The 22671-nt window shown below is 38.4% G+C and overlaps 3 protein-coding genes across 4 annotated transcripts; 1 reads left to right on the top strand and 2 right to left on the bottom strand.

Annotated features, from left to right (window-relative positions):
- The first annotated feature begins 619 nt into the window (after positions 1-619).
- LOC127448758 (thymidylate kinase-like) lies at positions 620-2343 on the top strand. Its single transcript, XM_051711600.1, has 5 exons — positions 620-871; positions 1205-1313; positions 1524-1614; positions 1797-1994; positions 2122-2343. The coding sequence occupies exons 1-5, from the start codon at positions 742-744 to the stop codon at positions 2230-2232; spliced, it is 639 nt and encodes a 212-aa protein (XP_051567560.1). The 5' UTR covers positions 620-741; the 3' UTR covers positions 2233-2343.
- LOC127448754 (cysteine protease ATG4B) lies at positions 2300-11406 on the bottom strand. Its single transcript, XM_051711596.1, has 13 exons — positions 11328-11406; positions 10471-10572; positions 10315-10386; positions 10110-10208; positions 8108-8209; positions 7920-7992; positions 5927-6006; positions 5413-5612; positions 5223-5301; positions 4917-5062; positions 3527-3583; positions 3353-3443; positions 2300-2932 (listed from the first exon to the last, which is right to left on the bottom strand). Exons 1-13 carry the CDS (start codon positions 11335-11337, stop codon positions 2859-2861), a joined length of 1185 nt encoding a protein of 394 aa, XP_051567556.1. The 5' UTR covers positions 11338-11406; the 3' UTR covers positions 2300-2858.
- A 2396-nt stretch (positions 11407-13802) lies between these two features.
- Positions 13803-21465, bottom strand: LOC127448757 (bcl-2-related ovarian killer protein homolog A-like). 2 transcript variants are annotated; one of them, XM_051711598.1, is made up of 5 exons: positions 21229-21465; positions 20801-21020; positions 19582-19710; positions 16912-17075; positions 13803-14216 (listed from the first exon to the last, which is right to left on the bottom strand). In XM_051711598.1, the coding sequence occupies exons 2-5, from the start codon at positions 21015-21017 to the stop codon at positions 14091-14093; spliced, it is 636 nt and encodes a 211-aa protein (XP_051567558.1). In that variant the 5' UTR covers positions 21018-21020; positions 21229-21465; the 3' UTR covers positions 13803-14090. The 2 variants fall into 2 exon arrangements, with proteins under 2 accessions (XP_051567558.1, XP_051567557.1); XM_051711597.1 differs by lacking the exon at positions 21229-21465 and having other exon boundaries at positions 20801-21026.
- Between the last annotated feature and the right edge of the window lie 1206 nt (positions 21466-22671).

Below are 22671 nucleotides of genomic sequence, written 5' to 3'. Positions count from 1 at the left end.
CAGTGGTGGGCCGTGCATTTAAAGTCTAGGCCTTCGGTGTGATTTGTGCCATTAAGAAAACACAGTTTCACAATGAATAGGACACCCTGTGCCTTTGGGCATCATACATTATGTCGCAGCTAACTAGTAATACCAATTGACAATTTAAAAACATGTCCACGCACGAAAGCCAGAACTTGAAACAACACTTAATGCTCAAGCAAGCCTAATTTTAACTGCAGAATGACTGTTTTGTGAAATGAATGTCTCTCGAACAGAGAATCAAAAATCATAATTTTTCACATGTATCTACTAAGGAGGTCTATAATACCTGGAAATACCATCTTTGATTTTTAACAGGTTAGGCTGACAGGGATAGACTTAGTCTCTTCAATGGGCTGTACTGCTGTCTAAAGTGTTTTTGGATTGTTCCGGGGACAAAACATGGATATTCGGACAGATATTTGGACTAAGAACATTCAGTATACAAAGAACTCTAGACAACATGAGTTGTGGAAAATCAGATGTGATCTAGGAGCTTTATACCATTTGTGCCACTGAAGAGACCGTTAGTCAATCCCTCACAAAGATGGCGCTACTGTGAATAAGGACACGATTCTCGTGCACCGTAGAAGAGGACGGACCGGATATAGTTCGTTTGTTTTTTTTTTGAAGAAAAGAACCGCGTAAAGTGATCACTGTTTGTGTCCAAATTGCTTACGTTTACGTACTGTTTTTAAAGTGTCTTGTTTGTGAAGAGCGATGTCTTGCAGAAGAGGAGCTTTGATTGTGTTGGAGGGAGTAGACAAAGCCGGAAAAACCACACAGTGTCACAAACTCGTGCAGGCGTTACAGCAGAACGGACGAGCCGCAGAAATGATGCGTTTTCCCGGTAACATCACGGACCCGTCCTTGGCCATCCAATAGCAACTGTTTATTATCTAGACAGACCGCAATTCTGAAAGTGTAAAGTGAATCTTACAAGTTCTTGTCAGTATGTATATGCTTCAAAGAACAATAGTTCTTATTAAGTAATAAATTAATTGCTAGCAATAGGATATATCCTACTTTGAGTGCACATGACGTCACAGGATTTTGGTCCATAAATGCTGTTTGCTTAGAGCACGCCTGTGATGATCAAAAATCTTGTCTAAGCAGACTGCTCACTTGGATTCGAGACACAGTCTTTGTTCTGTACTGACGGCATAACTTGTTTTCCATCCAGATAGAACCACTAAGATTGGCCAGGTCATTAGTGCATACCTGGAGAAGAATAATAATCTGGAGGATCACACTGTCCATCTGCTCTTTTCAGCAAACCGCTGGGAAATGGTGTAGGTTATCACTATTAATCCAGTGAAACATACGCACAGGAACGTCATATTGATTGGCCCATATATTGATCTTACATGGGTTAACTAAAATTTGCACTGTCCTTTGGTCATGTCTGAATGGGGTGTCTGCAGTGAGAGATTATACTTCTCTGTCAAAAGCTGATCAATGTGTGTTAAGTCTGCTTTTTCAGAGCTCTTTTCTCACTTCAGGCCTCTGATGAAACAGAAGTTGGAACAAGGCATTACTCTAGTGGTGGACCGCTATGCATTTTCAGGAGTGGCTTTCACTAGTGCCAAGCCTGTGAGTGTTACTACAACTCTGACATAAAAAGTAAAAAAAAAACAAAAAACATGGGTGTATAAATTATGTGGATATTTTAAAATGTGCACAATGGCATCACATTTTTTATTAATTTTTTTAGTAAACAGCAACACAATTTGAGCATATGTAGAGACCTCAGTTTAACGGTCTTGTGGGTTTAGGGCTTCTCTCTGGAGTGGTGCAAGCATCCAGAGGTGGGACTTCCAAAGCCGGACCTGGTAATGTTTTTGCAGCTATGTCCTAATGTTGCAGCAAACCGTGGAGAATATGGAATTGAACGGTATGAAACGAGTGCTTTTCAACGCATAGTTCAGCAAAGGTTTGAAAAGCTCATGGAAGATCAATCGGTCAACTGGAAGGTGATTTATTTGAATATAATACTGAATATTGTACTTTTACAGTATATAATCATTTATCTTGTAATAGTTTTGTTCCTGCATCAAATGGATGTCTATTATTTTGACTTTCTTTCCTTTTCTTGGTTAGGTGATTGATGCTGCCAGGACCATAGAAGAGGTGCACAAAGATATTAAGCTTTTGAGTGAGGACATCGTCAGATTATCAGAGAATCAGTCAATTGGAGATCTGTGGAGATGAACAAATCTCCAATTGCTATAGAAAAGGTTTTCATATAGACCTGATTAAAAACCAAGTGAATAATTCATGTATTTTTACATTTATTGATTAAATAAATACTCATAAAATAAACATGTGTACAGAGATTATTAACATGAAGAAAAAAAGTTCTGTATAATTACACAACCTACCCAGTCTGTAAATGCTCAACCTTCCTTGGTTGCCATTTACAAGTCGATACAGGTCCAAAATCTCACTGACTTTCATTGGTTGAGAGTAAATGCCTAATCAGATCCAATAAGCAGTGCTCTCAACCAAAACCAAAAAGTGTGTTATGGCAAACCTGTGGTTAAGTTAAGATGGTAAAAAGGCACCATAAAACTTGAAAATAAATCTATAGTGTTAAGACTCAATATGGATACACATAAAATGCGACAAAGCACATAGTGATGATCCTGAGTGCCTGTGACCCTTGACCTTGGCTCACTCAATTGACACAGGACAATCAGTTTAGCAGTTTAAGAAGAAAGCTGTGAATATGCCACCAAATACCACACTCATCAGTGGTATTTCTCTTCTCTCACTCCTCTGTCCTCTTAGGAGGTTCTACCACAGTATTCTGAAAGTCTTGCAAAAGTAATCTTTCTTCACAAAGACAGGATTTCGAACTCTTCATCTTCAGAATCGAAGAAACGTTCGAGCCGGTCTGAATCAGAGAATTCTGTTAAGAAATATATAGAGGGTAAGAAAATATACCTATAATTGTGTACACTAAATATACTGTAAGCATTAAAGCTTCTTGACCATATACACACTGCAGCTATACACTGTTGTCACTCAGTCATTTACTAGAGTGAAAACCACATTCTGGAATCAATTTCGCTCCAGACAAATGTAGTGACAACTGCATTTGCTGCACCTCTGTCAATAGTTAACACCAAAGGTGTTCATTTATAGCAGTGAGATGCCAAAACATTGCTATAGTTATCAGCATCAATCTTCGCCACTTCTTGAGTGAATCCTGTATACACACGGAATAGTAATTTAGGGGTTGTCACTCCCAAAACTTTGCAGTGTGTATGTGGCCATGTGAACATTCAGCATTTTGAATATATAGAAAACACATAGTATAAGAAGTTACCTGGAGTGAGATTAAGTACATCGGCACTAGTTAGATGGGATGGCTGACTGTCCACTAATTCAAACATAGGAAGACCTCTACAGTTTGAAACCTGTACTAGGACAACAATGACAGTGAACAGAAGCTACTATAAATAAGAGCAATAATTAGCTAGAAAATGGAATGACCAAGTACCTTACGAATCTGTGCACACCAGTCATCAAAATCATCCTCTGTTTGACAAAAGAAGCCCTGAGAGACAAATTTAGTACAGATGTTAATGCACATACAGTGAAATTTGTAAACTCTGGCAACTTAATCCAAGGAGTTGAATGTTTTTCACACACACACACACACACAAAAAAAAAAAAACTTTAGCACTTAACAACAATTCAGTACAACCGTGCAGTGTTGGGGAAGCTACAAGTTACTCATAATATACTGTAAAGTATCTCTTTAAACAAAATAGATAGCTACACACAAAAAGTAGTTAACTACATTGCATTGAAAGGACTTAAAGAGCACCTATTATGGTTTATCAAATATTACCTTTCATGTAGTGTGTTATATAGCTGTTTGTAAATGTAAAAAAGTCTGCAAAGTTTCAAAACTCAAAGTGCACGACAAATGGAGTTATTGACTCCCAAAAGAAAGAACCGATTCTGAACACCTGAAACGAGTCGTTAGTAATTCCAGACTTAATTCCTGTACTAACCTACGTAATTTGGTAACAAAAAAAAAACGCCTCTGGTCTTCATTGGCTGCTTGCGAACAGCTTTGACCCGCCCTCAAACACTACACTAAGCGGTAGACCAACCACAACAGACTGGGACATCTGACCAATCAGAGCAGAGTAGGCTCTCTGAAAGGAGTTTAGAATGAATCCTTTAGAATGGATCATTGAACGAGTCGTTTTTGACACTGGGGGAAAAAGGTAATGCTGCAATTTAAATTATGAGCAATTTAAAGTGTTTTTTGACCTTGGATGCATGTAAATCTATTGTATGAGACCTTTAAAACAAAATTAGGCATGTTTAAAACCCATAATAGGTGCTCTTTAATAGGACAATATATTTTTAAATATATAACTCAATTTATATAATTTATTATTTAATCAGAATATTTCTGGCACAAAAACAATGAAGGTTTTTGAACAATAAACAGATGATCCACAATACAAAGAAGGGACTCAAATCATAATGGTTTTTTTTTGTTTGTTTGTTTTTGTATCTGTTCTTTTACATGAAATATCTGAACAAACCAATTCATCATAATGAGTCAGACTTTCCAACACTACACACATGTAAGAGAGGACAGTTTAGGAGAGAAAGTTTTATTAATGCGCAACTTGCTTGGCTGTCAAGCTGCGTGTGCAAACAGTGATGCTTGTTGGGAAATGTAGCTTTTTACGGACAAGCTACACTATTTTGAAAATAGCTGAACTACTGGTACACCATTGGAAAATGTTGTTAGTTTAGTAGTTTTGCTACTTTTACCTAGTTACTTCCCTGGTAAGGTCTAAATGTTTAAATTGGTGTTTGGTGAAATTGAAATTTGTGTTTGCGTTGCACAAGGCACTACTTACAGCAGCAATGGAGGGGTCAAGCTCACAGATATGCATTCGGCAGGGAGGATGCTGGCAGTGGTAGGAGTCGTCTGGGAACTGACCATCTTCACTCGGTTCCACAGCTGGTTGTGTGGTATGGGGGTCTAGATAAATCAGCTCATCACCTGCAGGATGGCATCAATAAGAGAAGCATGATGCAGTTTTAAATAGAATATACTGCCATATAGCTTTCAACATTTACTTCATGTCTACACCACAGATCAACTTCCAGACTACTTTGTGACTAATGGCATAGATGGGTTTAGCCTAATAAACTTTGCTTACCTACAAAGCCAATAAAGTAGTGAGCGCTGTTCGGCTTGCCACCTATTACTCCTAAAGACTGAGGCATCATGAAGCATTGCTGTGGATAAGATATGAAAATAAAGTTGAACACATAGGTTTCAGCAACTAACCTTAACAGAAAGTTGTTGAGTGCTCACACCTATTCGTACAACAGATATTAAATACTTACCTTGAGTGGTTCAATGTAGGCTTCGTTGATGTCACTAAGGCCCAGTCTTAGAGGAATCAGAAGAACAAGAGGTTTCCACAGAGCAGTCTCTTCGTCTGCCAGAGCACAAGCCCCCTCCAGATCTCCATTCATCTCCCGAGGCTCTTCAGAAGCTGCACATGCTCCCCTATCAAAGTCCAGCCATGGCATACACAACCTCTCTACAGACAAGAGTAGAAACAATGATCAAATCCATGTGTCAGACATGTGATTAATTATGTCACTAAGATCCTGAAATAGGAGTTACTATGTGAAAAATCGTAAATGAAGGAACAATGTCCTCTCTCTTATAAGCCAGTTCCTACATGTATTGTTAAACAATCCTAGTACTAATCGAGGTCTCTGATAACAACTAAAGGGATCCTAGATAAATGAAAGCCTGGTTTGACATAAACCTCACTTTGGGGGATTTATGTAGAATAGATCTTTACATTAACATTTCCTCACTTATGAGAAACTATGAAAGAGAACTCACTGATTTCCTCTATGACCACAGTATTGTCCATAGCTACATGAACTGCCAGTCGGCTCCAGGAGTCAAAAACTGCCAGTTTCCTGGATGACCACAGAAACAACAGCACTATGAAACAACACTGGCCAACCAATACAACATTGTTTAAAAATTATTATTAACTATAGGGATAGTTCACCCAAAAATGAAAATTCTCTCATCGTTTACTCACCCTCATGCATCCCAGATGTGTATGACGTTCTTTCTTCTGCAGAACACAAAAAAAGATTTTTAGAAGCATTTTAGAGCTCTGTTGGTTCATTCAATGCAAGTGAATGGTGGCCATGCCTTTGAAGCTCCAAAAAGTAGATAAAGGCAACATTCAAGTAATCCACAAGACTCCATTGGTTTAATCAATGTCTTCTGAAGTGATCCAGTCGGTGTTGGGTGACAACAGACCAAAATATAACTCCCTTTTCACTGTAAATCTTGCCATTGCAGAGTCTAGGCACTATCATGATTTCAAGCTCAATTACACTTCCTAGTGCTTGGACGCATGCGCAGAGTGCTAGATTGTGTTATAGGAAGTGTAATCGAGCTTGAAATCATGATAGTGCCTAGAGGCTACACTGATGAGCCAAAACATTATTACCACTCACAGGTGAAGCTAATAACTTTGATCATCTCCTAACAAGAGCACATGTCAAGTTCTGGGTAGATTAGATGGTAAGCGAACAATCAGTTCTCGTAGTCAACGTGTTGAATGCAGGAGAAATGGTCAGGAGTAAAGAACTGAGCGACTTTGACAAGGGCCAAGTTGTTATGGCCAGACAACTGGGTTGTCTGGCAAGGCTTGTGGGGTGCACCCGGTCAGCAGTGGTGAGTACCTATTGACAGTGGTCCAAGGAGAGACAAACCGGCGACAGTGTTTTGGGTGCCCAAGGTGCCTACAATGGGCACGCGACCGTTGGAACTGGACCTTGGAGCAGTGGAAGAAGGTCACCTGGTCCGATGAGTCCCATTTTCTTTCACATCACATGAACGTACATCACAGTGTACGTGTGTGCCGTTTACCTGGGGAAGTCATGGCACTAGGATGCACTGTGGGAAGACGAAAAGCCGGTGGAGGGAGTGTGATGCTCTGGGCAATGTTCTGCTGGGAAACCCTGGGTCCATCCATTCATGTGGATGTCAATTTGACATTTGCCACCAACCCAAACATTGTTGCAGACCATGGCAGTGTTATTCCCTGATGGCAGTGGCCTCTTTCAGCAGGATAATGCACCCTGCCACACATCAAACATTGTCAGGAACGATTTGATGAACATTATGAAGAGTTAAAGGTGTTGCCCAGTCCTCCAAATTCTACCAAAAGATCTTAATCCGATTGAGCATCTGTGGGATGTGCTGGACCAACAAGTCTGATCCATGGTGGCTCCACCTCGCAACTTATTGGAATTGAAGGATCTGCTGCTAATATCTGGGTGCCAGATCCCACAGGACACCTTAAGAGGTCTTGTTGAGTCCATGCATTGGCGTTTCGACACTGTTTTGGCAGAACACGGAGGACCACCAGCATATTAGGCAGGTGGTCACAATGTTTTGGCTCATCAGTGTACAATGGCGAGATGTACAGTTAAAAATTTTTTATATTTTGATATGTTCTAACCCAAAACCAACTGGATCACTTCAGAAGACATTGATTTAACCACTGCAGTTTGATGGATTATATTTATGCTGACTTGATCTGCTTTTTGGAGCTTCAAAGACCTGGCTATCATTCACTTGCACTGAATGGACCTACAGAGCTGAGATAATCTTCTAAAAGTCTTTGTTTTCAGCAGAAGAAAGTCATACACATCTTAGATGGCATGAGGGTGAGTAAATGATGAGAGAATTTTCATTTTTGGGTGAACTAACCATTTAAGCCTTGATATTTCATCTTCCTTAATCAGCAAGAAACACAAAGCATTTTCAATTTAAGTAAACATTACTATTAGTCTAATTTGGCACTTACTTGAGTACCTGTGCCACTGTGTTAGGACCATACCACTGGCCTATCCCCTTGCCCTCACCTACACCCATCTGAGCTAAAAGAAAAGAAAAAGCCATATCAGTCATCTAGAGTGATGTACTCTTCAAGTGAGTTCCTGCAGCCCCATTGTCTTGCTGGTATAATATTCAGGCAGCTAAATTGAGAAGTACCTATTTGATGAATGGAATAAAAGCTGTCCTTCTTGTCAATGAAGGCATTGAGGATACTGATATATTCCGCTCTCTGCCGCTGACCTGGACTCCATCTCCAGTCTAATAAAACACAACATACAGGTACAGTTGCAGTAAAAAGGGAACACTAGGATTTACATGGATTTCTGCATTCAAATGGTTACAAAATTTGATCTTCATCTAACACACAACAACAGACAACAATGATACATTTTAATGCCTCAATTGAACAATTTGTACATTCAGGGTGCAGGGTGGGAAAGTACAGGTGCATCTCAATAAATTAGAATGTCGTGGAAAAGTTCATTTATTTCAGTAATTCAACTCAAATTGTGAAACTCGTGTATTAAATAAATTCAATGCACACAGACTGAAGTAGTTTAAGTCTTTGGTTCTTTTAATTGTGATGATTTTGGCTCACATTTAACAAAAACCCACCAATTCACTATCTCAAAAAATTAGAATATGGTGACATGCCAATCAGCTAATCAACTCAAAACACCTGCAAAGGTTTCCTGAGCCTTCAAAATGGTCTCTCAGTTTGGTTCACTAGGCTACACAATCATGGGGAAGACTGCTGATCTGACAGTTGTCCAGAAGACAATCATTGACACCCTTCACAAGGAGGGCAAGCCACAAACATTCATTGCCAAAGAAGCTGGCTGTGCACAGAGTGCTGTATCCAAGCATGTAAACAGAAAGTTGAGTGGAAGGAAAAAGTGTGGAAGAAAGCGATGCACAACCAACCGAGAGAACCGCAGCCTTATGAGGATTGTCAAGCAAAATCGATTCAAGAATTTGGGTGAACTTCACAAGGAATGGACTGAGGCTGGGGTCAAGGCATCAACCACACACAGACATGTCAAGGAATTTGGCTACAGTTGTCATATTCCTCTTGTTAAGCCACTCCTGAACCACAGACAACATCAGAGGCATCTTACCTGGGCTAAGGAGAAGAAGAACTGGACTGTTGCCAGTGGTCCAAAGTCCTCTTTTCAGATGAGAGCAAGTTTTGTATTTCATTTGGAAACCAAGGTCCTAGAGTCTGGAGGAAGGGTGGAGAAGCTCATAGCCCAAGTTGCTTGAAGTCCAGTGTTAAGTTTCCACAGTCTGTGATGATTTGGGGTGCAATGTCATCTGCTTGTGTTGGTCCATTGTGTTTTTTGAAAACCAAAACAAGCACCTGTTTACCAAGAAATTTTGGAGCACTTCATGCTTCCTTCTACTGACCAGCTTTTTAAAGATGCTGATTTCATTTTCCAGCAGGATTTGGCACCTGCCCACACTGCCAAAAGCACCAAAAGTTGGTTAAACGACCATGGTGTTGGTGTGCTTGACTGGCCAGCAAACTCACCAGACCTGAACCCCATAGAGAATCTATGGGGTATTGTCAAGAGGAAAATGAGAAACAAGAGACCAAAAAATGCAGATGAGCTGAAGGCCACTGTCAAAGAAACCTGGGCTTCCATACCACCTCAGCAGTGCCACAAACTGATCACCTCCATGCCACGCCGAATTGAGGCAGTAATTAAAGCAAAAGGAGCCCCTACCAAGTATTGAGTACATATACAGTAAATGAACATACTTTCCTGAAGGCCAACAATTCACTAAAAATGTTTTTTTTATTGGTCTTATGTATTCTAATTTTGAGATAGTGAATTGGTGGGTTTTTGTTAAATGTGAGCAAAATCATCACAATTAAAAGAACCAAAGACTTAAACTACTTCAGTCTGTGTGCATTGAATTTATTTAATACACGAGTTTCACAATTTGAGTTGAATTACTGAAATGAACTTTCCCACGACATTCTAATTTATTGAGATGCACCTGTATATGAATTCCTAGGCTAATAAATTCTCTAAAAGCTACTTGGAGTCATGAGTCAGCTAGCCTAGAGTGTAATTATTGAAACTAGTCAGGATTTAGATGAAGATCATTTCAAAATATATAAAATAGAGGTTTTCCATTGTGGCCGACTTACCTCTACCCAAGTGCCTGAAGATCAAGGCCTCCCCAAGAATCATCTGCCCACATCGGAGCATGCAGCCCCAGCCAGTGTCTGAAGTGGGCCCAGTGCCACCTGTAACATCACATCTGTTAAACCATCTGAAAAAAAGCTAAATGGACTATGCAAGTGAATAATTATATGGGGGCATTAGACAGTGTCCGATGACTATGACTCTCACCGATTGGGTGGAAGTTCTTTCTATAAGTGAACCACAAACGTGAAGTGACGTCAGCCAGAATCTCATCTTTCTCTGAGACACAAAGAAATGCAAATCTCTTTAGATGCCAAAACTAGAGACAACAGCACAAATAGTACAAATGTTTCACACTGTTACCTGTTAGTCCGCTGAAATGCTTTCCCAAAATCCAGACAGGCTCTGAGGTCTCTGGGAAATCTTCGATCTCTCCAAAGCGCAATGAGTCATATGTGAGAGTAGCTGTTTTGGGGAAAATGAGATGTGATTTAAAAAAAGACTGAACAAACTTTAGATGAAAAACAAAAACATTCATCACATTTTGATCACCTATGACCACTAGAGACATTAAAAATCTTTGTTTCTTCTCATAAAATCAAAGACATTACTTTAGACATATGCTGCTCTTTTTTTTTTTTCTGTGTCACATTACAATTAGAGGCATGACACAGTGTACAAACCTCTGTGCAACTACTTAGCAAATCTATTGTTAGAGGTTTGAAGAACAGCTGAGTACAAATGACAAGGACAACCTACATCAGCCTCTCTAGCTCTAGTAATTCAAGTGCTACCTGACATACATATGCAACCTTTATCTCAAAACCGAATGAGCTGTTTACCTAGACAGCATTATTGGTCATCATATGGACGCGTTCCAGACGCTAAGCAGGTAGCTCACTAGTTTTTAAAACAAAGCCTTTAAAATCAAAATGTTTGCACGGATGGCCGTGACATTTTTGTGCAGTGAGATCTAAAAAACAAAACTGTGTCCATCCCTCAAATGAGAGCAGATTTTTGGTATATTGATGTCTAGCTGGCAGCAGTTGGGACATGTATGTACCATATTTAATGACAAAATCCCAAACTGTAGTGGCCGCCTCTCCAAAAACCGGCACGTATTTGGTTGTCGAATGAAGAATCTTGCTTTTTAACAATTTCATGAGACCCGGACAGGTGACCGAATATGTAAAGGAATCGTTTCCTTGCTGATTTCTTACCTGCATCCATCCCGACAGTGATTCAGCCTATCTTGTTTGTTGAGTAGTGTCTGTACTGTACGGACCAATAGAAAATGACTTCCGCCTTGCCTCGGGTGCGTAATATCTGTGATAACCAATCAAATCATTTCTTCGGACTGGGATGTTTTCTTAACCAATGACATTTCTCCAATGGAGGGAAACGTTTCCCGGTCTGGGAAGCTGATGTAAACAAGCCAATAATTTTACCCAAGTCAGAGTTGTGGAATGTACGTTTAATTTTTTTTTTAATATATTACACATTAGCATTTCCAGTTTCAATTGATTTCGTTTTCTGATAAACCCAGATACTTAGCATTGAATGTTGTGCTCGTCGTAAACCACTTTGTTGAAATGTATGTAAATGAGAAGGTGAAAAATGTTGAGAAAAAATGGGAAGCGTGGAAGTTGTGCAAATTATATGCAAATAAATGCAAATGCTAACAACAAGCAATAAAACAATTGTCATACAATTTGAATTATTTGGATGGACACCCTTCGAGACGTACACTTTTTTTTTTTTTTTTTTTTGTGCCACTGATTTATTTCGATCAACATTAAACGATGATGAAATGATAAAATGGTGCATGAGAGCTACCTCCATGTACTTCAAGAACAGTGTCAACCAAATCACTTCACAGATATCATCTTTACCGGAATACCACGGGCGTTTCGCATACTGTGACAAATTTATGAGCAGAGCACCTAAGTGTCATTTTTTTATTTTAGGGTGCAGTTCTCATTACAGCCAGTAGGTGTCAGTTTGTAGGCGCAATAGAAAATAAGCATCCTTAACACAGATATATGCATTATAAATAGAAGATCTTGTCAAGATGACACCACAAAATATCCTGGATCATATCCCAATGTATTTAATCTAAAGTAACTCATACAGTCCTCAACTTCTCCACTTATTAGGCCTAATAGTTAGGGTAGTACTATTGTGTTCTATGTGTATATTATATATAAATATATGGACTGCTCAAAAGTCAAAAGCAGAGCCACTTTGTATCTGGGTTAATGAAACCACATGTTGAGAGTGATCACCATAGAAACAATATCCCTTTACTATGCTGTCTGATCTCAACTACATCCTCCCACTCATTTTCCACCTCTTACTCTATTAGGTTACTTTAACGTTACGTAGAAATATCAGCATGAAGGCCAAGTTTTTGTGTTTAAGTTTTAATTCAACCACAAGACAAGGATCAGACTGTACTTATTGTATTTATTTTTTAAGTATCCTCAATATCTAAATGTTTTTTTTTTTTTTTTTTTTTTGCATACATTCATTGTAGCACACACAAACAATGTCATTATTCATAGAATAATTTGTATAAACGGAAATATAAAAAAGTCAACAAAAAATAGAATTATAAGACACAGAGTTTAAAGTTATTATTAGTGATGTTTTCATAATATCTTACGGTTGTTCAGGGTAGCACCAACAAAACCAGATACACCACAAAGAATGAAACATAAAGAGACACATAACGAGAAAAAAAAAAAAAAAAAAATCTGCAGAGACTGTTGACTAATCAGAACTGTTGAAGCAGTCATATACTGGTTGACAGGTCCAGATGAAAAATGACATGAGCTGCAATGTTACAGAACATTTGAATATCCTCTGCTCTCTCAGTTGTGAGCATACTTCAAATAATACAGTATTTGATTATATAATATTATAAGCCAACCAAAATCTGTTTTTGCATATTTTCACACATGCGTCCATTTACATAATTGGACCCATTAATTAATTTTTTTCTTGGGAAATACAAAGGAGTATAATTCCACTCCGCTGGGCTTGGCATTCTACATATCAGCACTAGGTTCAATAAGAACTGGTAACAGCAAGGAATGCCTCAAGACTGCAAGAGCCCAGGTTAAACATATAACAAATCCTTAAAATGACACTTCACCCAAAAATGAAAATTCTCTCACCATTTACTCACCTTCATGCAATCCAAGATGTGTATGACTATCAGTATTCTTCTACTGAACACAAACAAATATTTTTAGAAGAATATTTGAGCTCTGTAGGTCCATACAAAGCAAGTGAATGGGTGCCAAATTTTTGAAGCTCCAAAAGCACATAAAGGTAGCATTAAAGTAATCTATACGATTCCAGTGGTTACATCCATATCTTCAGAAGAGATATGATAGGTGTGGGTGAGAAACAGATCAATATTTGTTACTATCAATCTCCACTTTCTCAAATTTTTTCTTCTTTTTTTTTTCTTTTGGTTGGCGAGTCGCATTCTTTGAGCGTATCAAAACCTACTGGCAGTGAGGAGAATTTATAGTAAAAAAAAGCCTTAAATCTTGATCTGTTTCTCACCCACACCTATAATATTGCTTCCAAAGACATGGATTTAACCACTAGAGTCGTATGTATTACTTTTATGCTGCCTTTATGTGCTTTTTTGAGCTTCAAAATTTTGGTACCCATTCACTTGCATTATAAAGACCTACAGAGCTGAGATATTCTTCTAAAATCTTTATGTTCAGCAGAAGAAAGTGATTCACATCTGGGGTGGCATGAATGGGAGTATATGATGAAAGAATTTTAATTTTTAGGTTAACTATCCTTTTAAAGATGACGGTCCATCAAGATGAGTGTCCATTAAAGGAAAAGTGCAAACTATGTGCAAGTGTAAACATGTTAAGAGCAATGAAAGACTGAAGCGGTGAATAGAAACCCCTTCTGACAGAGTCCAGTAGTCCATCATTTGGTAATATTGCCCTTCATTTTTCCCAAAGCAGGTAGAAGACCACATCCTTGAAGTAGTGACCACAGGCGCAGACAGCTGCCACTAACCAGTGAGAATGGAAACTGGGGTCTGTATTGACTACACACTTTGTGATGTCTGTCTGTAAGGGAGCACAGAAAACACATTTAAATACCAAAAAAATAAAAAAATAAATAAAAAATAACTTAATAGTGCTGATAAATACTATAAAAACATAAAACGGTTTACATATGGAGTTTTTACACACCTTTTGATTTAAAATACAGTAGCTTTTCTTGAAAGGTATTTGACAATCAGAAAAGGAACTGCTGTTTACACTCAAGTATGTTTACACCACCAAAAGCAACATTCAGTGGCCTAAATGTGTTATATTTCAGCATGCACTGTTCCATTTGTTTGGATTTGGATTGAGACAAAAATTTAATTGCTAAGGGAAACTTACAGGGCCACATTTGTCATGGCAACACAGCTGGTTGAAATATCTTAATTAAAAGCTAAATAGAACTCATCTCTCTCTATTTCAATTTTAAAATACTTTATTAGCATGATTGTGTTCACATACAGTATTGCCAAAGCATTAATACACAAAACAGATAAAGACAAATAATAATAATAAAACAGTAACAAATAACAATAAAAACAGTATTAAAATAAGGTGCCAGGTAATTAATCAAAAAAGTTTAAAAAATAATATATATATATATATATATAACAATATGCACTATGCAATATAAAATAAGCATTTAACAAGACATTATTAACATAAACAAATACTGTGACTGAAGTACATTAAGGCAGTGATTGGTTTCTGAGGGTGTGCAGCTCAAAAATTAATTTTGCTGCAACTGATGCATGACTGTCCTCCCCCAGTAACACCTTTGATCTGTTTCTGCTGAACTGGAAAACTGTGGCATGAGGTTTGAGAGTTTGTCAAAGTATTTCTCTTTCACCTCTGTAAATTTCTTACAGTGAAGGAGAAAGTGTGTCTCTGTCTCGACCTCACCAGTGTCACAGTGAGCAAAGAATCGTTCTTCCTTTGGAAGCCATGTTTGTCTGTGTCTGCCTTTTTCTATGGCCAGACTGTGATCACTGAGCCTGTATTTGGTGAGGATCCATCTCTGTTTTGTATCTCTTACAGTGTAGAGATATTCTCTCTCTCTGTGTGTGTGTGTGTGTGTGTGTGTGTGTGTGTGTCTTTCATTTAGTTCCCAGGGCAATTCCACAGACAAAAACACACCAAATGGCACGTAGACACACGTGCCCTCATACTCCCATCAACAGCATGGAAAATACTGTGCAGCCAGTCCTCCTTTATACCACACTGAGTCTCATTTCAGTTTTCAGGATCAGTTGTGTGTGGGTGTGCCCATTTTGTTCAAAAACAACAGTTGCAAAATCTGGACACTCCCAAGAAGAACACCTTGAAAAATGCTGAGAATGGTTTTGCCTGAAGCAACCATTTCTTACAGACTGGTAGGTCTGTAAGAGTTGGATATGGACCTAAACACAGGCAGCGTGTTATGACTCTGGCTCAGGGCCATGTTGAATCTGCCTGAACAAAGACACATTAATGAACACCGACACCACAGACATGCCCTGCTATGAGAGGCGCACATACCAGTACAGCTCCTCATTCAACAGGTTCGCTGAACTGTCTTCTGAAAGATTAATCTGATTTCCATCCAAAAGCTGCATAAACGCTAAATGTTCTGTCTGTCTATACATAGTGGACAGATATGGAAAAGCAGCGGTTTGCTCTCAATTGGGGCATGTTATTTTAGCTTAGTTATTTAAAAATTAGGGCTGTCAATTTTGTGCGATTTACTTTATTAAAAATAATGCGTTAAAAAAATTAACGCAATTAATCGCAATGTCCCCGGACCGTAATAAGGAAAATTCCTGAGGAATGCAAGCTTGTAGTACCACCTGTTTACTCCAGTGGGCAGTAAGCGAAACTTCAGCTGTACGGGCAACGTGCAGTTTATACAGCGAACAAAACAACCCTTCAGCAGACAGCACAACACGAACATGCGTTACGTTCTTGCGTTCAAAACACTTGATGGAGCGCAAATCCGAACTAAGGGATCTCAATATGTGTTCTTCTAAGTATTAAACTATATTTAACTTGATACAGCAACCTAAAAATTGATACAGCAACCTAAAAATGATATGACGCAACGCACCCGAGACGCTACACAAGCATCTGTCTGACGCAGGTGTACATTGACGGGTCCTTAAACAAGCCCTCATAATAAATCTCGAACTAACTGACAAATTCACTTGCAAAATGGATAGCTGTGAACTGTATGCCAATTAATTATCTGAATATTTATATATATATATATATATATATATATATATATATATATATATATATATATATATATATATATAACATTTAAAGATAACTGTATCATTATATATTGAATTATTGTTATTTGAGGAGCTTTCACAGCAAATATTTGTATATGCGATTAATTACGATTAATTAATTGGGACACCATGTAATTAATTCGATTAAAAATTGTAATCAATTGACAGCCCTAATAAAAATATGACATACATTTTAGTTTAACTGAAAACTGATAAAGGACCCTTCGACATCATCCATTGCAAAACTATTTCATTAAATCTCTTGGTTCTGCTGTTTTTTTGTGCTACGCCACACTCGTATTAAGAAATTATCAAAAAAGTTAGATGTCTGAAAAAGAGCATTTTGCTTGAAATTTTAGTATTTTTTTGGGAGCAACAGTGTGCCAACTTTTTGTGCATTTGCCACAGAAAATAAATGTGCCATAAATAGATTCATTTCTTACCCAGCCTCCTCTCCTTTTTAACCAGGACGCAAGGCTCTTGTGGACAAACTCTCCCATACAGTCAACAATGGTGTGTACCATGGCTGGATGGCTATGCCGGACACAGTCTACAGCTAAAGCTCCAGCTACTGCATACAAAGACACAATCTTCCCCCATGTTACACCTGTACAAAAGCAGACAAAGACAGACATCTATATATCTGTATATCTACATCTAACTCTTATAAGAAAAGAAAAAGAATGTCATAAAGATTTGGAATGACATGGGGGGGGGGGGGGATGAGTAAATGATGACAGAACTGAATGAACTATCTTGAGTCAAGCAACTGTTTTCTGACTGCATTTACTGTTTAGTTTAAAGGTATACTGGTGAGACTGTGTATTACAGAACTATAGCCAGGTGAGTCACTGAGACAGTGGATGATATAAGAACATATTAATGGGATAATCCCTCACCCCTTCTTACAGACAGCAATATCATTGTACAGAGCAAGGGGGTGAGTTATTGTTACATACAGTTGTGCTCAAAAGTTTGCATACCCTGGCAGAAATTGTGAAATTTTGGCATTGAGTTTGAAAATATGACTGATCATGCAAAAAAGCTGTCTTTTATTTAAGGATTGTGATCATATGAAGCCATTATTATCACATAGTTGTTTGGCTCCTTTTTAAATCATAATGATAAGAGAAATCACCCAAATGGCCCTGATCAAAAGTGTACATACCCTTGAATGTTTGGCCTTGTTACAGAAATACAAGGTGACACACACAGGTTTAAATGGCAATTAAAGGTTAATTTCCCACACCTGTGGCTTTTTAAATTGCAATTAGTGTCCGTGTATAAATAGTCAATGAGTTTGTTAGCTCTCACGTGGATGCACTGAGCAGGCTAGATACCGAGCCATGGGGAGCAGAAAAGAACTGTCAAGATGGAAAAGGATATAAAAAGATATCCAAAGCCTTGAAAATGCCAGTCAGTACTGTTCAATCACTTATTAAGAAGTGGAAAATTCAGGGATCTCTTGATGCCAAGGTCAGGTAGACCAAGAAAGATTTCAGCCACAACTGCCAAAAGAATTGTTCAGGATACAAAGAAAAACCCACAGGTAACCTCAGGAGAAATACAGGCTGCTCTGGAAAAAGATGGTGTGGTTGTTTCAAGGAGCACAATACGACGATACTTGAACAAAAATGAGCTGCATGGTCGAGTTGCCAGAAAGAAGACAATGCCACAAAAAAGGCCGGTTACAATATGCCCGACAACACCTTTACACGCCTCACAGCTTCTGGCACACTGTAATTTGGAGTGACGAGACCAAAATAGAGCTTTATGGTCACAACCATACGCGCTATGTTTGGAGAGGGGTCAACAAGTAATGTGCTCCTTGAAACAACCACACCGTCTTTTTCCAGAGCAATTACGATGACTCGCATGAGATTAAAACCCACTCACATCAGTAACCTTATAAAAGCGGTTTTATTCTATATGGGGGCTGCCATGATAGGATCACATCACATGACCATTCGAATATTAATCGCTTAATCTCAGTAACCACCATGTTATTGGACACTTCCATTCATGGATTAATTTAATGGCATCAGTAGCTGAAAACTACTGCGTTTGAATGATGCTGCATCCATGTCCCTAGGTGTCAGTGTAAGTCCAAGACATGAACAAAAATGAGTTAATGAGTGCACCTTTAAATGAATAGTTCACCCAAAGATGAAAAGTCTGTCATAAATTACTCTTTGTAATTAGTAATCGATCTCCTCAAATCCTTTAAAAGTACATTTTTAAATAACATCCTAATGCATTAGCAAAACAACATTCCTGCAGTTAAATCTGGGCGTAACAGCTGTACTGCTTCAGGACAGGTATGTGCACTGTCAGGAGATGCAAGGGTGTAACAGGGTGTATGCTGTAGTCTGTGTCCAGAGAGCAATCTTTCATGTATTGCTTTGACTGACAAAATCATGACTTTTTCTTCATAAATAAATTAGGGGAAGACATGTTACAAAAGTGTCCAGCACATGTTGAAAATAGGCCATAATTTCCAAACCTTTAAACATGGGAGATCAAATAAATACTTGAATCCCATGGGTTTGCACTAAGTATGAGTGACACAGCAAAGGGAATGAAAACTTCCATGGTGCCAAGACATTGTTTTCTTTGAAGAAAAAGAACTATTTTATGGTGCTGTCAGAGTTCTCTGGACAAGTGAAGCACTGTCTCTGTGTGTATATATAAATGTCAGAAAGAATCCATTTTTACTCTCCTTAAAAGGAACAAAGCCTGGGTCTCTCGATAAATCACTTTTAAGAGAAGTATAAAATGTATAGACTGTACCTTCCACCTTGATTCTCCTATCTAACATAAAAAAACCATTCTGTCTTTTGTGTTCCATGGAAGTCATACAGGTACAACATCAGAGTAAATAATGAACTATCCCTTTAACCTGTTGTCAGATAGGTTACAAATGTATTTTTGCTTTGAATTGCTAATTGTTCTTATGGGAATAAGATCATACTGTTAAATGGTTCATACTATGCTACATTGTGTTTTTCACATTAAATGGACAACATCTCTAGAACAAGAAGCAGATACTAAAAGCTGTTCATCAGTGTAACAGTATATGCACATCAAGTCTAGGCATGAGCATTTTGACCAACCTGTGGAAAAAAGTTCTGCAGCGACAGCCAAAAAGGCATCAGAAACTATATTCTCAGAGGCAACTGTAATGTTGAGCTGTTGTGCTACATTGCAGTATACATTCGGATGCAGGTACTCCAGCTTGCCACCTAGGAGACAGAGAGAGAGAGAGAGAGGAGAGAGGGAGAGCAATGAATGCGTTTTCTTTCCGTGGCTCAAGCTATAAGCGTTTTAATCACATAAAAAATAGTTGAGATTCATATCTGATAAAATCACTTTTTCAGTGCAGCTTCAAACAATGACTCAATAATGGCTGCACTCTGTAGAAACAATGTAGAAACCTGCTTTTATTACCACTATTTATCCATATCACAGACCTAAAAAAAGTGATGTACTTTAGAAAGAGCTTATTACTTTTAAAAACTTTTATTTTGCTGTTATATGATCTTATCCTCTACAAATAATAATTAGAGAATAATAGTCAACCAGTCCCAATTAAAAGTATCCCATTAAAATTCCTGAGCTTTGAACTTATCGGAGAAAAACTGATTCTTACAGAGAAAAAGCAGTTAAGATAATAGAATAACTCAGATGACAGTCATATGGTGTATGTCTAGGGGGCAGATAGTCTGATCATCAATCTGATAATGTTAAACACATGAGACAGCAAAAGTAGCCCACAATGCATTTCAATTAACATGGTACAAAAGGCAAAGTACTTGGCAAAACCTCTCGATGGGTGACACATGGATGAACCTTGTGTATTGTAAATTCGTATGCAGTCCTATGCTTTGATTATGGGGAAGTTGAGAAACAAATGGGTTTATTCTAGCTTCTGGATGTTCATGGAATATTCAAGGATGGCCAGTATTCCACTGATATTGTTATGAACCCCAGCACAACTCAAGAAAGAAAACTGACAGGAAGGTCTCTGAACTTTTAACTGATATATCATATGAATTTATAATTTAACCTTTGGAATAAGGACTATCGATACATAAATACTCAAAAATATAAATAGGCTACATAAAACACAGTTACTTTCTTCAAAGCACTTTTCATACATTGTGATCAAAGAATCATCCCTAATTTACATTGGTCTGTCCATGTGAAGTTGCCTACTTGACTAGACTAGCTGCACAATGTGTATGTACCCTATATACGAAATGGCTCCTATAAACAGCAGCACAGTGGAAATACCCCACTGAATGTACACAAGCGAAATCTCAGATTTCCTACCTAACCACAGCAGGACTGAAGACACTTCAACCAGAGTTCCTCCCGATGATCTGTGCTCCGGTTTAGACCACCCGATTCCAGCCCGGTGGAGTCTGGAGTTAATGTAATCTCTACACAGCACTTTCGACTGAGACACCAGCTCCTCATGCGTGGGGGAGCGATCAAACACCTCCATGACTTCAGCCGCAAAAACTGAGGAGCGGCGCAACATCTCCATGCCCTTCATGAGCGGAAGATAAAAGAAAAAAATCAGATTCATCATACAACTACGTCCTGCCTATGTTCAAATTCTTCCTGGTTTAACTTTACAACAGCAGCAACAAAATCATCATGGATTTAGAGCACATGGTAAATATTAGTGGCTACAACAAGTAAGCAATAATATGCTTAAAACTCGTATGTTATGTGTTTAGAAGACTCGAAATCACCTTTTTCTTCAGTCACTTAGATTGAACATTAACCAGAACCGCACATTTAGAAGAAGAGTAGAGGATCGATTACCTCTCGTAAATCATCCAAATCCTATAAAAGTCTAAATTACATAAAAATCGACATTTTCAGAAAAGATCATTAAGATGTATGAACCCTGTGAGAATGAGATTAAACTGCTGTTACAAGAGATAGTGCTTCGACCGGTTGTCAGATGGGTTGCGTACGCATGCACATTGCACACACGAAGTTTCCTTCTATGGATAAGCTCTCCGTTAAGGCGGAGATAAGCAACATTATTATGGCTTTGATAGTCCGCCCCTCTCGAAGACTATGGAGATAGAATTGTTGCATATTAACATTCAGATGGAAAGAGATTCACAAATAGAAAGTTGGTTCACAAATAAATTGAATGAGATCCACAAATAAATGTAAGGAGTTTCACAAAAATGAAATTAATTCACACATAAAAAGAATGAGATTTGCAAATAAAATTATTAACAAATATATATATATTTAACTCACAAACAACTCTGTCCAGCATTCATTTGTGAATCGCATGCATTTATTTGTGGATTGCCTCCCATGCATTTGTCGATTTTGAAACAATTCTAGCCTCAAGATGTGCACACAAATCTACAAATAGGTGGACTCCACCCATCGTCTACTCAAGCCAATCAGATAACGGCCACATTACTCGGACCAATTGTAGCACGTTCTATCATCAAACAATCACGCTTCGTTTTACTATCAGGGCAGGACCAGAGTCACAGCTCTCATGAGCATGAAATCAAGCACATACAGATAAGCTCCAAGGCCGGGATAAGGAGCGCGTCGTGTTTGGCGAGACTGATTCAAACACACACGAAGAAGGAGAGCCAAAGAAGCGACATTCGAGAGACGTGCGTTGGAGAGGACAACAACTGACTGTGGACTTTCTACTATTGAAGCGAAAAACAGTAAGTCCGGGTATTGTGGAGGACGTGTTGTGAGAATATCAACCGACAGCCTGTATAGGTCCGTAACGATATTGTTACAAGGTTCTTTGCAATACCAAACAACATGGCAGGAAGGGAGACAGAAATCGATAGGGACAGTATGGAATATAGTGAGGAAGAAGGAAGTAAGGGAAGTGAATGGGCTGAGGTAAGGAGAGGAGATAAAGGCAAGAAGGGGAAAAGTCGGAAAAAAGATTAATCTAGCGTAGGAGAGTCAGAGAGTGAAGGAAGAGAGGGTGAGAAGTCAGAGGAAGGTTTGAAGAATGTAGTAGTTAGGTTTTAGGGGGAAGGAGGAGTTAAGAAGGTTGATCTGATCAAACTAACAAAAATCATTTCAGGACAGGTTGGGGAAGTAAAATATGCAAGGATATTAGGAGATGGAAACTTATTATTAGGATGCAAGACACCTTTGCACAGGTAGACAAGGTGAAGAAAATGATGAGC

The sequence above is a fragment of the Myxocyprinus asiaticus genome, chromosome 12, assembly GCF_019703515.2.
Source record: "Myxocyprinus asiaticus isolate MX2 ecotype Aquarium Trade chromosome 12, UBuf_Myxa_2, whole genome shotgun sequence".
NCBI lineage: Eukaryota > Metazoa > Chordata > Actinopteri > Cypriniformes > Catostomidae > Myxocyprinus > Myxocyprinus asiaticus.
This window is presented reverse-complemented; position numbering and strand designations above follow the sequence as displayed.

What these genes read in the sequence shown, in the direction of transcription:
- LOC127448757 (XM_051711597.1), bottom strand. Translation starts at nt 21,026, where the DNA reads ATGAAGGGCATGGAGATGTTGCGCCGCTCCTCAGTTTTTGCGGCTGAA. An exon ending in TTCAGTCCTGCTGTGGTTAG is followed by an intron (nt 19,711 to 20,800) that starts GTAGGAAATCTG and finishes TCTGTCTCCTAG; the next exon opens with GTGGCAAGCTGGAGTACCTG. An exon ending in TAAAAAGGAGAGGAGGCTGG is followed by an intron (nt 14,217 to 16,911) that starts GTAAGAAATGAA and finishes GCTCCCTTACAG; the next exon opens with ACAGACATCACAAAGTGTGT.
- LOC127448754 (XM_051711596.1), bottom strand. An exon ending in GCATTTCAGCGGACTAACAG is followed by an intron (nt 10,387 to 10,470) that starts GTAACAGTGTGA and finishes TTTGTGTCTCAG; the next exon opens with AGAAAGATGAGATTCTGGCT. An exon ending in TTGACCCCTCCATTGCTGCT is followed by an intron (nt 3,584 to 4,916) that starts GTAAGTAGTGCC and finishes TTTGTCTCTCAG; the next exon opens with GGCTTCTTTTGTCAAACAGA.
- LOC127448758 (XM_051711600.1), top strand. Translation starts at nt 742, where the DNA reads ATGTCTTGCAGAAGAGGAGCTTTGATTGTGTTGGAGGGAGTAGACAAA. An exon ending in AGAAATGATGCGTTTTCCCG is followed by an intron (nt 872 to 1,204) that starts GTAACATCACGG and finishes TTTTCCATCCAG; the next exon opens with ATAGAACCACTAAGATTGGC. An exon ending in CTTTCACTAGTGCCAAGCCT is followed by an intron (nt 1,615 to 1,796) that starts GTGAGTGTTACT and finishes TTGTGGGTTTAG; the next exon opens with GGCTTCTCTCTGGAGTGGTG.